The 17,212-nt window shown below is 35.1% G+C and overlaps 1 protein-coding gene across 1 annotated transcript in view; it reads left to right on the top strand.

Annotated features, from left to right (window-relative positions):
* Immp2l (inner mitochondrial membrane peptidase subunit 2) overlaps window positions 1-17,212 on the top strand; it is an 850,586-nt gene that overhangs the window by 53,024 nt on the left and 780,350 nt on the right. The window contains exon 4 of the mRNA XM_042684687.1: window positions 11,827-11,930. Within this exon, the coding sequence (XP_042540621.1) occupies window positions 11,827-11,930 (104 nt within the window). The remainder of the gene's footprint in view (window positions 1-11,826; window positions 11,931-17,212) is intronic.

The raw sequence follows: 17,212 nt of genomic DNA, 5'->3' as shown, positions 1-17,212 counted from the left end.
TATATACAGCATATCTTATCTCATTTGTGAAATCTACAAAAAGGATAGATCTTAAAGGGGGGATTTTGTTTAGTGGGAACAAGAGACTAAGGAAAGGTGAAAGATGATGATGATGGGTGGATATGACTGAGTTGCTTTATATGCATATATAAAAATAGAACAATAAAACATGTTGAAAATTGTAAAACATGGGGGAAATGGGACAACTAATCCAATCAAAGCACATTATATATGTATGTGATATAAGAGAATGAAATCAAATTCATTTCATTGTTCTTATTTAAAGCATTTTATATTGATTGGTGATCACTTAGGAATTCTAGGAAAAAGCTCACAAAATAGTCATTGTCTATGCCTCTTGCCAGAATTACTCCCTTATTGTTATTATATAATAATACTATTATAGTATAGTATTCACTTTATATGTTAATTCATGTCTGTTACAACTATATGATGAAGGTACTATTATTAACTCATTTAATAGATGAATAGGATCAGAAGAATTTTTTTATTGTGAAAATATCGTACAGAGGGGTTACAATTACATGAGCAAGGTAATGAGTACATTTCTTATCAAGCATTGTTGCTTCCTCCTTTGTCTCCCCTTCCCATCTCCCCCGCCCCCTCCCTGCTCCAAAGTTATAAAGTTCCTTTTTCGACATAACGACTTGTACATCTCATTGTTGTAATGGGTCCACCTGTATCCCTATTTAAACAATTTGTTTTCTCCCTTCCCCTCCACAAATTATACCAACATCAAATACAGTGAAAACAGGTGTTATACCGTGGAGAAGGGACATACAAAGCAACAAAGAAATCATCTTATAAATATGTTAGAAACAATAGCAAGAAAGAAAAAAATATTCGAGTCCTTATCTTGGGGTTCATTTCACCTAACATCAACTTATCTGACCTTTTCTGCTTGTCTCAGACATATACTAGTTATTGCAAATAAGGGAAACCATGGGACCTACTTAATATAATTTTTTTCCAAGGCTTTCCATTTGCTAACAAATAGAGGAGGCATAGAATTCCATTGTGTATATATTCCATATTTTCTTGATCCATTCATCTACTGAGGGTTGGTTCCATATCTTAGCTATGGTAAATAATACTGCAATAAACATAGTTGTGCTGGTAGCTTTAGTATGGTCTTGTTTGTGATCATTCTGGTAAATGCCCAAACGTGGGATTGCTGGGGAGCTCTATGTGTAGTCTTTTGAGAAACCTCCATACTGCTTTCCAAAGTGGTTGAACAAGTTTACACTCCCACCAACAATGCAGTAGGGTTTCCTTCTAGGATCAGAAGAATTATTGATGATTATAGGCTACATTTTAAAATTACTATAAATTCTTTATTTCCTCTTCTGCACTTTTCTTTCTCTCTTTCTTTACCATTTCTCCTCTTTTCTACCACTCCTCTCTTCTGTTTTCTTTCCTTTTTAGTGCCTTAAACTTTCTAGACAACACTCTACCAATTGAGTCATTCTTGGGAGCATGATTCAATTTTCTTTCTTTCTGTCCTGTGCAGCTGGGATTATAGACATGAACTACCAGAACAGTTTGGTAATGTCTTGCTAACTTTTTATTCCTTTCTAGGACTGACCTCAAACCTCAATCTTTTTTTCTCCACTTCTCATGTAGCTGGGATTACAGTCATAAGCCACCAATGCTCACTCATTTCTTTTCCTTTCTCCTTCTCTCTCTCCCTTCTTTCTATAAATTGGATCATACCATTTTTTCTTGCTTTAAATATTTTTTCTTTATCAGGCATATCCAAATATATTTTTCGACAGTGTAATGTTTTCGTTGTTATTATTAGGGAGTTGTTCATATGAATTTGATTTTTAATTTTTTTTTTGGGTCGGTCGTGGGGCTTGAACTCTGGGCTTGGGCACTGTCCCTCAGCTCTTCAGCTCAAGGCGAGCACTCTACTACTTGAGCTACAGCGCCACTTCCGGTTTTTTGGTGGTTTATTGGAGATAAGAGTCTCACGAACTTTTCTGCCCCGGCTGGCTTTGAATGATCCTCAGATCTCAGCCTCCTGAGTAGCTAGGATTATAGGAGTGAGCCACTGGTGCCTGGATGATTTTTAATTTTTTAATGTTATCATATATATATATATATATATATATAGTATAGATAGATAGATAGATTAGTCATTTATAAATTAACCATTGTGAAATCATAGTTTAATTATTCTCTTACTATTAGTAAAATAGTTATTAACATTTTTCTATTATGGGTACAACTGGCAGTCAGCATCGTAGTTGCATGGTTCCCCTTTTGACCTGTTGCCAGAAGGTTACCGTGACCTAACACTATACCATGATGATTTCACCTTTTTTAAAAAGTTTTTATTTATTTATTTATTTTGGGTCCAGTCGTGGTGCCTGAACTCTTGGCCTGGGCACTGTCCCTCAGCTCTTCAGTTCAAGGCGAGCACTCTACCACTTGAGCCACAGCGCCACTTCCGGCTTTTTTTCCCCTTGCTTATGTGGTGCTGAGGAATCAAACCCAGGGCCTCAGGCATGCAAGGCAAGCGCTCTACCACTGAGCCACCTTCCCAGCCCCCACCTTTTTTTTTTTTATTCACTGCACATGGACATTGTGTTATCTCATCCCATTACCATAGGAATAATGACAGTAGGATAGTATAGTCAGATATGTTGAGTGATACTACATTCACACAACTTTTATTACAGTATGTTGTTATTATTTGTTTTTAATATTATTAATCTCTTCTGTGTTTAATTTATAAAGTTTCACTCATAGGTGTGTGTATGTGTGTTCGTGAAGAAAACATATAAAGAATTTGGTCCTACATATATAAGGGGAGAATCCTCTATTGATGTCAGCTCAGAGTTTACTATTATAAATCATTTATTAGAATGTTCATGTGTAATATACTTTTGTGCATATTTCTGATCATATCCTCAAGACAACTCTTACAATAGGATGTTTCTAGGACTGTCAATAAAATCATTTTCCAGATATTAAATAGAGTTTGGCCAATTGCCTTGCAGATAGTTTGTGAAGATTTTATTTTTATAGGGAAAAATGTGAAAGTGCCTGAAAAATATATTCTGCCCTTATATAGTAGACTATATACTGAGTGAAAAATTAGCAACTCATTATTCTTACAGGTTAAATGGTATAGGTGTCCACCTTTATGCTGTTATTATACTTTCAAATATTTGCTTCTTAAAGAAAAATTGAGTTGTAGTCTCTAAAAATAATTTAATGTGTATCATTTCATGCAGAGATAGTGAAAGGAGAACAATACTTACCAATTTTGAGTAGAGAAAGATGAAGAGCCACAAGTAAATAAGGGAATGAGTTTAGAATGTAGTTCTGTTTAAAAACTCCCTTAAGCATTTTTGATGAAAGTATGATTGATCTATATCTGTGTGTTAGAGGGAGAAGAATCCATAGCCTAGAATATCACTTCACTTTCAGGAATGAATGACTGAAAGAAAGCATGAATAAATTAGTATAATTTCACATACTTGACCTAGGCCTACCCTTTTTATCTTCTTCTATTGACCTTTAAGTTATTTTTGTGCAGAATGTGTTGAGTTCATGTGGAACCTTTACAATGTCTGCACTGGTAAGTGAAGAGTTTTCAGGACTGTCTAATCAAGGTCATGTCCAAGGTAGAGATCTTGAATATCTGTAAAGAGATATTTCCACTGAGAACTTTATAATTTCCGTGGTTGCTCCTCTGTAGGGGTTCCCACAGAAGCTGGACCAAGTGTCAGCCACAGCTGGGACTTACTAAATACTCATTTCTTCCATATCTTAGCTATACAGTAGATGAATGGATCAAGCAAATGTGATATATATATATATATACATACATATATATATATATATATATATATATATATATATATAATGGAATTCTATGCCTCCATCAGAAAGAATGGCATTGTCCCATTTGTTAGGAAATGGAAAGACTTGGAAAAAATTATATTAAGTGAAGTAAGCCAGGCCCAAAGAAACATAGGTCCCATGGTTTTCCTTATTTGCAATACCTAGTATATATCCGAGACAAGCAGAAAAGGTCAAAAGCTATGTACATATGACCATATAAGATGATGTTAAGCGAAATGAACCCCAAGGTAGGGACACAAGTGTTTTTTTCTTTCTTGCTATTGTTCTAATGTTTTTATAATGTACCATGTACCTTTTTTGTTTCTTTGAATGTTCTTCCTCCATGTTATAACCCCTATTTTCACTGTATTTGATGTCAGTGCCCTGTATTGATGTGGAGGGGAAGGGAAATAACAAAATGCTAAAATAAGGATACAGGTTGACCCATTGTAACAATGAGATGTACAACGCACTATGTTGAAAAAATGAACTTTACAATTTAGGCTTGGGGGGAGTATAGTTGTGGAAGTAGGAGGGAAGGGGGATGGTAGGGGAAAAGCAAAGGAGGAGGCAACAATGCTTGACAGGAAATGTACTCATTACCTTGCTCATGTAACTGTAACCCCTCTTTACAGTATTTTTACAATAAAAAACATTAAAATACTCATTTCTTGTGATGCTTTATTATTTGCATATCTTTCTTTGAGCACTTAAATGGAATGTATATGTCACTTTAGTTTTTTTTTAAAAAAACTCATTTTTCTGGATAGAGCTTTAAAATAAAAACATTTGAACATACTTTTTGAATTGCAGCTGTGGTTCAAATGGTAGAGCACCAGCCTTGAGCAAAAGAGCTCAGAGTCAGCACCCAGGCCCTGAGTTTAAGCCCCACAACAACAAAAAAGATTTTTATATATTATTTGCACAGGTAATGGGCTTCATTGTGACATTTCACACGTGTATAACATACCTCGATTATAGTAAGCACATTCATTAGTCCTTCTTTCCTACTTTCTCATTCCCCCTCCTCATCGGCTCTTTCTTTCCAAATAATTTCCCTTCCTTTCCCTTCTCTTTCCTTCCCTTCCCTTCCCATCTCTTCTCTTCCCTGTCTTCCTTCCTTCCTTCCTTCCTTCCTTCCTTCCTTCCTTCCTTCCTTCCTCCCTCCCTTCCTTCCTTCCTTCCTCCCTTCCTTCCTTCCTCCCTCCCTCCCTCCTTCCCTCTCTCTCTCTCTCTTTCTTTCTTCCTCATTTAGATTTTACATATGAGAAAAAATATACAATATTTGTTGAGTCTGGTTATTTCAGTTAACATAATGATCCCCCATTCCATCCATTTTCCTGAAAATTATATGGTTTTATTATTTCTTATGGTTGAATCACATTCTTTTATGTAAATATACCACATATATTGTTGCCGGAAACCTAAGCTGATTCTATGACTTGGTTATTTGTCAATATTGCCAACTATACTCATGGGTATGTGGTTAGTTCTATTGAATTCTAATTCCTTTCGGTATGTACCCAGGAGTGGTATAGCTTCCCTGTCATATAGTAATTTTATACTTAGTATTTTGAGGAATTTTCATACTAATATGTATAGTACCTCGACTAATTTTTATTCCCACCAATACAGTAAAAGGGTTCCTCCCTTCCTACCTTTTATCCCCTATATTCTAACCATTCTGATGAAATGAGATATAATATCAATGTAGTATTGATTTATATTTCACTGATAACTTAAAGATGTTAAATATTTTTTCATGTATTTGTTTGTATGTCTTCTGAGAACTGTGTCTTCCATTATTTGTTAATTTTTAATGGTTGGATTATTTATCTTTTTTATTTGTTATTGATCCCCTGTGAGATAAATAGGTGGCAATGATTTTCTCTCATTCTGTTGGCTGTTTCTTCATTATGGAAGTTATTATCTGTGATGTGCAGAAGTCTTTTCTTTGGCTGCAATTCCATTTTTCAATCCTAAGCTATTGGATTCCTACAGAATTATTTTTTTGCCCCTGCCTATATGCCTATACTTTGAAATGATTTTTCATTGTAATTTCCAAATTTTAGGTCTTACAGTAAGTTCCTTGATGCATTTTGAATTGGATTTTGTGTAGGGTGAGAGTGATCTAGTTTCAGTCTTAATGTGTGGGTATATGTCCAATGTTGTGAGAACCATTTGATGAAGAGGCTATTTTCATTGTATTTTCTTTTCTTATCTCTGGTGAGAATCAAATGACTGTAGCCACATACGCTTATTTATGTGTCTTCAATTCTGCTCCATTGGTGTATATGTCTGATTTTTTTTCTTTTGGTCAGAAGTATGATGCTTTTGTTATACTTTTGTAGTTTAATTTGAAATCAGTGTGAAATCTCTACCATTGCTCATTTTGCTTAGGACTCTTTTGCTTATTTAGGATCTTTTCTGCTGTCAAATGAGTTTTAGGATTTTTTTTCCTACTTCTGTTTGATGGAGATTGCATTGTATGTGTAGATTGCCTCTAGCAGTATGGATATGCTCAATCTTGTCTGTCAGCTTAATGCTGGTGGCTCATGCCTGCAATTCTAAGTACACAGGAGGCAGAGAGCTGAGGATCATGATTCAAAATCAGCCCAAGCAAAAAAGTCATTGATCTCCAATTAATCAATAAAAAGCCAGAAGTGGAGGTATAGCTCCAGTGGTAGAGTACCAGCCTTGAGCAAAAATGCCAAGGGAAAAGATGAGACCTTGAGTTCAAGCCCCACTACTGGAACATGCACGGGGCACACACACACACACACACACACACACACACACACACACACACACACACACACACACACACACACACACACACACACACACACACACACACACACACACACACACACACACACACACAGGCTTTTTTGACTCTCCATTTTATAGAGGGAGAAATGTATCTTATAAATAGTTGAATAGTTGACTTTATATGACTAGTGAAGAAATGGAACCAAGACTTGAAAACAGTTTCTGTCTTTAGAGAAAGACATATTTGAAAGAGTTCTCCAAGTTATTATTATTTCTTTTTGGGGAATGCTGGGCATTGAACCTGGATCTTGCACATAATAAGCATATGCTCTACTAGTGATCCACACTACTCGTTCCTTTAGGTTTGATTTTTAATCTTACTGGTTTATAGTAGGAGCATGGTAGATGTGCGAATGAAAAATTTTAAGAGAAGGGAGAGCAGCTCTTGGGCTTCTTTTCTTCTTGGTTAGTTCCCGTGATTATCTTTCTGCCATTACTCCTGGAAATCTCAGCTGCTGGCAAAAGCATTGAAGTCTCACACTAATCACATGCTATTAAATGTAGGTGGAAATGCCTAGATTCTCAGATTTTTTTTTTCTTCAAAACATTGTAATTTAATTTGCTTATAGTTTCTGGGACTCTATGGCTTAAATATTAATAAGATGATGAAGAAATATAGACTCTGGTCAAATCAGATTATCAAGATTTGTTACTTTGAATTTAGATTTGCTTTTTTTTTTTTTAAAACAAGTTCTTTGATTTGAAATGCTTTTTTCATTCTCTGAAGCATATACAGCCATTCTCACAAGGAAAAGTTTGCTGTAAGGTTTGTAAGTATTAATGTGATTCACTTTTTTTCTAAAACATCAATATCTTATTTAGATGTTTTAATTTCCCATACAAAGTCTTATTTTGGTTAAGATGCATTGTACTCATAAGCTGACATGGTGAATTGAAACCTGTTTGTATGACTAAAAGACAATAAATTAAAAATAAATTAAAAATCTTATTTTGAAGTTTGTGAGTTTCTAGAAAGTAATTTTTAATTGAGAAATTTCAAAAATTCTTCTTCTCTTAATAAAATATCTTATTGTAATGGGTTTATAGCAGCTTGATAAACTTAAAAGTAATTCATATTGAAGTTTAACAAACTTTTTTTGTGGGGAGGGTTTTGAACTCAGGGCTAGGGGGATGTCCTTGAGCTTTTTTGCTCAAAGGTAGCACTCTACCACTTGAACCACAGCCCCAATTCCAGCCTTTCTGGTTATTTGGAGATAAGAATGACAGGGAATTTCTTGCCTGGCTTTGAACAGAAATCCTTAGATCTCAGCTAGAAATACAGTTGTTAGCTACCAGTCACCAAAGTTTTTTTTTTTTAAACTACATAAACAGTTTCTCAAACCAAAAAGGTTTTTCTTTCATATTCATACACATTACCATCATTCATAAATGAACTATAGTTATTCTGTTGTGATTCCTGTTATTTTTATTACGGGTAATAATGAAACAAACTTTATTCCTATTGTGTTTATATTGCTCAACTTGACAAGACAAAAATTTTCTTACCACACTTAGTCATTCATTTCATTGAAAGATGTCCACATTGTTTATATGATTAACACTGCTAGGAGCTATGCTATTTTAAATATTGTTTTAAGAGCCTCTAATCTCTTAAACTTTCACTAATAGAAATAGAATTTTCCAGAAAGTCTTTTGGGATTTAGTATACAAAAATGGATGGATAAGACATGAGAAGCCTACACTGGAGTGAGAGAATCCTAGTTGTAGGCAGATACCTATTAAGTGCTATCATTGAAATTTATGTAAATTGCTATGGGAGTACAGGTAGGGAATAATTAATTTAACCTTGTAGAGGATAGTTGAGAGGAATCTCTGCTGCTTCCCTTTATAAAATCAGAGAAGGTCTTCTAGATGTTAACTAATGGTTCCAATATTCTGTGGCTTGAAATTAGATGTGTTGAGTTTGGGATTTTTTTCCCTCCTTAACAAACCTGTTGTTTACACTGCCTTTCCATTTGTTTCTACCAGTTACCTTGACAAAAGATGGGAACATAAATGATTCTATTAGGGAAAGATGTATCTAAGAGTCAAGATTTGAGTCTACAGGGATTCTTCCATGGCAACTTTTGTAGTACCGGGCTCTTATTTTCACAGGACAGTTGATGTGGTTTGTTATCACCATATCACGACGCCACCACCACTGCCAGCTTTTTGGATTTTTTTAAGGAACAACAAAAAAATCTATTTTTTAAATAGCTTATAGATTTTTGGACAAAGAGAGAAAGGACTAACTGTAATGCACATTTAAATATACTGTCATAGAAATAATCAGAAGGTTTGAGGGGAAGGTAAGATTTTTGGTCACCTGAAATGGAGATTAGGAACACAGGGAGGTGAATGTCAAGGAAGAATTCCTGAGAGACTGCTTTGTGGGATTCAAGTTGTGTTTCTGAGTAGGAATTAGTCATGATAGGAAGGTAAAGAGAAAGGCAACATTTCAGGCAGAAATGTTGGTTTTATGACTGGTGTGAAAAAATAATCTGAATCTATCAGATTACTATATATTATAATCACCTTATATTATGTGTAGCTCATTTCTATAATCCTAGCTACTCAGAAGGGGGAGAGCTGAGAATCTGGCAAAAAAAACTCTAAGAGAATTTGGAGAAAAGGCTGGAAGTGGAGGCATGGTTCAAGTGGTAGAGTGCTAGCCTTGAGCTAAAAAGCTAAGCAAGAATGTGAGGCCCTGAATTCAAGCTCCACAAAAAAGAAAAACATACTAAAGAAAAAAAAGTCAGAGTATATGGCACTGCTTGTGGTTGTTTAAGTGTGGGAATTATGTCAGTGGGAATCCAGATGGTTCTCCAGATTATGTGATCATTTGATTTTATGTTGAAGACAGTCTTTAAATATAGTAGAAAGCTCACAAGGATTTTAAGCAGGATAATGACTTTAGAGTTGGAAGTGACACTGATTAGTGTAGTCATTTGATAATGCAATTGTGCTTGAAATATGATGGTAGAGAGACGAGAAAAATATCATTGGTTAAAGACATTATGGTAAAATAAAAAGATGTTTTAGCTTGGTGACTTGTTGAAAGTAAAGAGAAAACAGATTTTTAAGCTGGCTGATTAGGAAAGTAGTAAATACAATGTAAGAAAATACAGGAGAAAACTTTTTATTTTGTAGGAAGTGAAGACAAGTTCCATGTTAATCATGTTGTGTCATGTTAGAAAAACAGGTGAAATGACTTGCAGAGAATTGGAAACTCAGGTAGAGATTTAGTCATTATTATTCAAAGGGGCTGAGAGAAGCTCTAGGAATGTTTGAGATCTCTAAGGTTATACAATTATTTATTTATTTATTTGCTTATTTATTTTTGTCTATACAAGTCTGGAGAGTAAAAAATAAGATCATACTAGGTGCTGGTGGCTCACACCTATAATTCTAGCTGCTCAGGAGGCTGGCTGAAGATCACAATTGGAAGCCAGCCTGGCAGACAAATCTGAGATACCCTTATCTCCAGTTAAGCAGAAAAAAAACCCAGAAGTGGTAGAGCTTCAGCCTTGAGCAATAAGTGATATTTTGAGGCCCTGAATTTAAGTCCCAGTATCAGCACCCCTACCACTCACCAAAAGGTCTCCATATAAAATTTCTACATTTTTTAAAACCATATCTGCTTTGTAGAAAAATCTGATGATTCCCGGAGTCTTTCCGAAGATTATCATTTTACTCCAGGTACTGGCTTCTTGCCTGGCATTCACTATTTTCCTTGCTAATGCATTGGATGTATCTTTGCCTGTTGCTACTCAGTGAAAACAAAGAGCCTCAATTGTTTCGCTCTCTTTTCCTATCACGGAAATTCGTGCAATAAAAATCATTTCTTTTTTTTTAATCTTAAAAATTTTATTGTCAAGGTTATGTACAGAGGGGTTATAGTTACATTAGTAAGGTAGTGTTTACATTTCTTGTCTAACTTGTTACCCCTTCCTTCATTTTTCTCCCTTTTTCCCTTCCCTCAAGCCCTCCTCAAGTTGTACAGACCATTTTCCACATACTGTCTTGTGAGTACTACTGTTAAAGAAATTGTTTCTTCCTATGTTGACATTCTCAGTGAGTGGTGGAAAGCTCTTAGTGGTATCATTCTCAGTGAGTGGTGGAAATCTCTTAGTGGTATCATTCTTTTGCCCCATCATGCTCACTTACAGTCTCACACTTGATATTTGTGGGCTTCTTTGGTGTCCTGTCCAAATGCAAGTGTGTTGGCTTCATGGTTCATCCATTACATTTTTGTATCTACCTGGTTCCCCACTTGAAGGTTCCTTGCCCAAAGCTTTCTTCTTGCTTTATCCATCAGCAGACACCTTAGATGAAGGACACCAACTTACTAGGTCCAAATTGGACTGGGACCCCAGTACAGGTTCTCAGAACATGAGAGGTGTGAAATCACTACATTTAAAAAAACGATTATCCCATTATCTATCTTTCCTGCTTACCATAGTTATTCATAGGTTGATTTATTGGTTGATGTGAGATTAGTTCTGTTCTCTAGGTAGAACAGTGATGCCTGCTACTATGGAATTAGATCCCATCTGAATATTCTTTTGGGAGAATTGAGTCACTCCTTTCTCACAGCACCTAATCCTTTTTAAAGCTACCCATACCTTTCCTTTTTGAATTTATTTATTTATTATTATTTATTACTTTCCTTTTTGTATTTATTTATTTATTTATTTGCTTATGGCTAGCACTTTAGCACTTGAACCACATTTACACTTTGGCTTATTGGAGTTTATTGGAGATGAGTCTTTCACAGACTTTCCTGCCCAGATTGCTTTGTAACTGTGATCCTCTGATCTCAGCTTCCTGAATAGTAGTTGTGAGTGACTGGCACCCAGCTGATACTTATGTTTTAAATAAGTATAATTTCATATTTTCCTTTAAAATAAATGTTGGTAATTTATGTTTTTTTTTCCTGGCTCATCTGTAGAGTCCCTCTGTGTATTTTAAAAAATTCATTATTTGCAGTTGTTTTAGAACAAATTTCCTGAAAGATACTATATTAGAAATATTTTATTGGACTCAATCTATGAAGTACAATGGACTATGAGTATTGAAAAACACAAATAATACATGCCTTTTCTCCTTATTTTCTAGCCTTCTTTGAATCCTGGGGGAAGCCAGTCATCGGATGTGGTACTTTTGAATCACTGGAAAGTGAGGAATTTTGAAGTACACCGTGGTGACATTGTGTCGTTAGTGTAAGTAATTCAGAGATATACTTAATTTGTATTTCTACTTATGCTGATGTAACCAGTAATCTACTGTTAATACTGTGGTTAATTATTAAATTAATGAATGCATATGAAATATATGCTTTTTAAGAAAATCAATCTTGAAATATAATAATGCTATAAAAAAGGGTTTCCTTCATATTTTACTTCAGTTAATTGACCTAATTGGATTTGGTAAAATGTGTTTAATTAAATGTTGATTAGAAGTTATTATGCTAATGATCCAAAATAAGTACATTTGATATTGCTTAGGAATATTTTGTGATTTTTGCATCTTACTATGAGACTTTTATGCTTTGAAGTTCTTTTTTTTTACTTTTTGAAGCTAAAATTGTTTAGAAGATGATAATTGTGATATGAAATTCAAATGACATTTATTTATATCAGGAGTCTGACTGAAAAAAGGAGTTTGCAAGAAGAGTAGTGGAGGCTTTTGTTTGGGACCAAAAGGTGGCACTGTTTCTCTGTTAAAATATTGTGACTGGCCAGGAAGAAAAATTTCATTCCAGTCTTTAGTTGTATAAAAGGAATGTCAATGAGTGCATAATTGACACAATAATATAATACATAGACTTAGAACATGCCTGAATGGTTTAGATTTGAGCTTTTGGTTTGTTTGTCTTAAAAGTAAATTCACACTGAGAACAGTGCCAGAACTTGTCTAATGTTTTTGGCTTCAGTTATTTATAAAAACTTTACGCCAGTTAGTAGCAACTCATGAAGTTTGTTTTAGTGATCATTAAAGCTACCCTTGAGCGAAGATATTCCTGTTTTGTATTTCTTATTCTTGAACTGGAATGACTTTTCTTGTTGGATGATAATTTAAGTATTGATGGAAAACGCTTTGTGGAAATAGATATTCTATACCTGTGTCTCCTTCAAGACTGGTTTATGAGGGTTCATTTGAAGACATATTGTCCAAATCTTGTTAGCAGCTAATAAAATAAATAAATTTAAGCGAGTTTTATATGGCAGACATCCAAGGATGAGGATTAAATGCTTCTCATGTTTTGAGTGCTTTCTTTTATTTTGTCATTTAGAGTACTATTTTTGCAACCTTCTTAAAAAACCTTTTCCATGCTGGGGTAAGCCTGTCATATGCTTATTGCTCTTTTGCCTTTGGTTTGACAAGGTTACATCCCCACTTAGTTGGTGATGGAGCCGAAACCCACCCAAGTGAAAGAGGTCACATTACAAGCACACAATAGTGCAATACTTTTTTTTTTTTCCCCATGAGAAACGTACTGACTATCTTTCAGCAAGTGACTCTGAATAACTAATTGAAAAGTGAAAAGGACTTTTTGAAATTCAGGGTTATATGACTCCATAAAAAAATCTCTTAGCATATCATAGACTATGTTGAAAACACCATTCTTTTAAGCAAAAATTTTAATTACTTATACTTGTTATTTAAGTTAATTTAAAATTATTTTCAAATTGGGATTGCTGGAATATATTAGAGTTACTCAGTTGAATTGTATTTTTAATGCAGCAATTATATGCCATACCTTTATCACTTAAAAATAACGTACACTTTCATAATGCTTTGTGGCTATCCATTTACATAAATGAATGTTTAATTTTGATTATTTGACAACAAACAACTATTAAGCAATGTCATTGCTTTCTTTGAGAAAGAAACAAAATCTCTGACATTAAATTTTTCTTTAGCTGAGTAAATACTATTAAAAGTCATATTTGTCAGGTGCCAGTTGCTATGCCTGTAATTCTAGCTACTTAGATGACTGCGATCTGATGATAAGATTCAAAACCAGCCCAGGCAGGAAATTCTTTGCAAATCTTTTCTCCAAATAACTACCATGAAAGCCAGAAGTGGAACTCTGGCTTGAGGGGCAAGAGCATTACCCTTGAGTAAAAAAAAGCTCCCAGGACAAGAGTTCAATCCTTAGGACCAGCATGTGTGTGCGTGCACGCACACACACACACACACACACACACACACACACATACACATACATACACACACACACACACACACAAAAGTCATACTGTAAAGTGTATTTTGTTTTATGAGCAACAGTGCTTAGAAACATATCTTTATTTTTTATATAGTTTATAGACTTCTTCATGGGTGTTGGTTTGATAAATGTTCATATATACATTTTAATCCATGTCAAACAATACTGAATATTGATGCCAAGGCATCAATCTGGTTTTTAACATAGTTGACGATTTTCATTACTACACTGGAACAGTATAAGAAATGTACAATCAGTACAGAAATGCATATCCAAATGTTGAGTCTAAAGGTAATGTGAAATGTACTTACTTTGTTTAGAGATTTGTGTTAATAACAAATTTCAATGATAGGTGAGTAGTCTTTGGAAGTAATGTACAATGATATTTGTATTAATAAAAATATTGAAGGAGGAGATGTGGTGTTCACATCTACAATCCTAGATTCTCAGGGGGAGATTGGAAGGACTGAAGTTTGAGGCAGGGAAAAACATTAGTGAGAAGCCCACCTCAATCAATAAGCTAGGTGTAGTGTTATATACCTGTGATTCCAGCAATGTATACTAGCCAGGAGTAAGAAAATCCTATGAGACCTCTTGTGGCACCTGAAAAATAACTAAAGCATAATAGAACTGTGGGTGGGGTTCAAGCGTGAGGCCCCGTTTTTAAACCCCAGTATCTCCACTACTAAACAAAGAGAAAAAATTAGCTAGTGCTGGTCATTCACACCTGTAATCCTAGCTACTCAGGAGTCTGAGCTCTGAGGATTGTGGTTCAAAGTCAGCCCAGGCAGAAAAGTCCCTGTGAGGGCTGGGAAGGTGGCTCAGTGGTAGAGCGCTTGCCTTGCATGCGTGAGCCCCTGGGTTTGATTCCCCAGCACCACATAAGCAAAAAGAAAAAAAGCTGGAAGTGGCACTGTGGCTCAAGTGGTGGAGCACTAGCCTTGAGCTGAAGAGCTGAGGGACAGCGCCCAGGCCCAGAGTCCAGGCCCCCACGAATGGACCAAAAAAAAAAAAAAAAAAAAGCCCCTGTGAGACTCTTATCTTCAATTGAGCACTCAAAAATTGGAAGTAGCACTGTGGCTCAAGTGGCAGTGTGCTAGTCTTGAACACAGAGAGGCTCAGCAACAGCGCCTAAGCCCAGAGTTCAAACCTCACAACCAACAACAACAACAAAATTATATATATATATAATTATATACATTATATATATATATATTCCTGGAACAGTATTTCATGCACTGAAAATGTGTGACAATGTAACGTTCTACTCTAATAATTATATATATTTCTAAAAATTTTTCAGTTTAGAAATTTGTTCTTCTAATAGTAGGGTTTATGAGACTTTGTATTAGAACAATAACAGAAAGAATAACAAACCTAATTGAAATACACAGTTTAAAAGACATTAAACTGCATATATATAAATGTGGGGTTTAATTTAGGACTAAAAGAGTGAACATAGCCTGATAACGTGATATGAGGAAGGGTTGAGTCTCTTTATGTGTACAAGGACAGAGGATATTATCAGAAGTGGAGAAATGGTGATCAACTTTGTATAACATATGCTGAAAGGAGAAGTATATGTTCCAGTCATCATTTTGACTTTTTTTGTTTTATTATTAATGAGGAGATTAATTGAAACAGGTCTACCTCTGTACCCCATGTAGCCCATGTGGACACTGAACTCCAGAATTCTGACTTAGTCTCCCAAGTTCTAGGATTGTGTGTATAGTACACCACACATGGCCTTGTTTTATTCATTTTTAATGTGTGGGTAAACTTTGCAAAAACTATTTCTATGAAAATGGTTGAATATATAGTATTGATTTCTTCCTGATTTGCTGCCAGTAGTGTACTTGGTCTTCAAATTGCTGTTATTAATGAGGAAAAGCATTATTGTATGGGGAAATACTATACATGAAAAAATGTACCTTGTGGATTGTACTAAAATCGTTTCTCCATTTACCAATTAATTGTCTGTGGGCTAATTTATGTTACTGAAACATGTGGTGTGGCCATCCCCTTCTATTGTAAGAGATTTTGTTCAGAGCCTGTTGACCAGTGCTATTTTATTTTTATTTTTTGGGGGGGGAAGGGAGTTTAGTGTGGGGGACAAGTACTATAGTTGAATTCAGGACCTTGAGCTTGTTCAGCTTTCTTGGTCACAACTGGCACTCTACCACTTGAGCTATGCCTCTAGTCCAGCATCTTTGAGATGAATTAAAGATGGCGTCTCACAGAGTCTGCTACTCAAGCTGGCTTTGAACCTCCTCTTCCAAGTCTTGGCTTCCTGAGTAGCTATGGTTACAGGTTGCCTAATGTCATTTTCTAAAGCATGGAAGGTCTGAGGAGGGAGCTTTATGTACTGGAATATGTTTCTTTGTATCTCATTTTTTCTGTTCCCTTTTATTCTGTAAAACATTGGTTCCAGTGGCACCATTATTTAAAAGTATTATTCTGTTATGTGGAGTCAAAAGATGTATTTGTTTAGCTCCATACAGGGCTCACAAAACATCATCAGCTATCATTAAGTCCTCAGCACTAGCAGTGTATGTAGGTGGCATCACACTCTCTTAGGGGATTTGCAAGCTAATTGTAATGATTAAGGTGGATTTTCTATACCTTGGAATTGACTTTTTATTAACCTTTGTGACGGCCTTACTGCAATAGGCTTAACATAAGTAGCCTTATTTCACAATAATATATCACTTGACAAGTCAATTTAGATAGAGGCTCTTTCATAATAAAGTTCAAAATGATCACATTTAAAAGTTTTAACTTTTAACTTTGAAATAGTATAAGAGCTAAAACCAAGTTGCTAAAACACTATAATTTCTATCTACCTCTCAGCCCAACCAAAATTTACATTATATACAACCACAGTACACTGACTGAAACCAGGAAGATGACACAACATTATCCTTTAACCAGTTTTTTAAAATTTTATTTTATTGTAAAAATGCTATACAGAGGGGTTATAGTTACATGAGTAAGGTAATTAGTACATTTCTTGTTGAACATTGTTACCCCTCCTTTGTGTTTTTCCCACTATCCCTTCCCTCCCCTATCTCCCCTCATTCTCTTCCCTGCACCCCACCCCTTCCGCCATCTCCTCTCCATCAAAGTTGTAAAGATCATTTCCAACATAGTGTCTTATGAGTATCATTGTTGCAGTGGGTCATCCTGTGTCCTTGTTTTAGCATTTTGTTATTCTCCTTTCCGTCCCCAAATTAGATAAATGTATATATAAGATGCAGAGTACCAAAATCA

Source organism: Dipodomys spectabilis, unplaced genomic scaffold (assembly GCF_019054845.1).
Source record: "Dipodomys spectabilis isolate Male_0828 unplaced genomic scaffold, ASM1905484v1 ptg000089l, whole genome shotgun sequence".
NCBI lineage: Eukaryota > Metazoa > Chordata > Mammalia > Rodentia > Heteromyidae > Dipodomys > Dipodomys spectabilis.
Note: the sequence above shows the minus strand (reverse complement) of the source record. Positions and strands in the feature narration are given on the sequence as shown.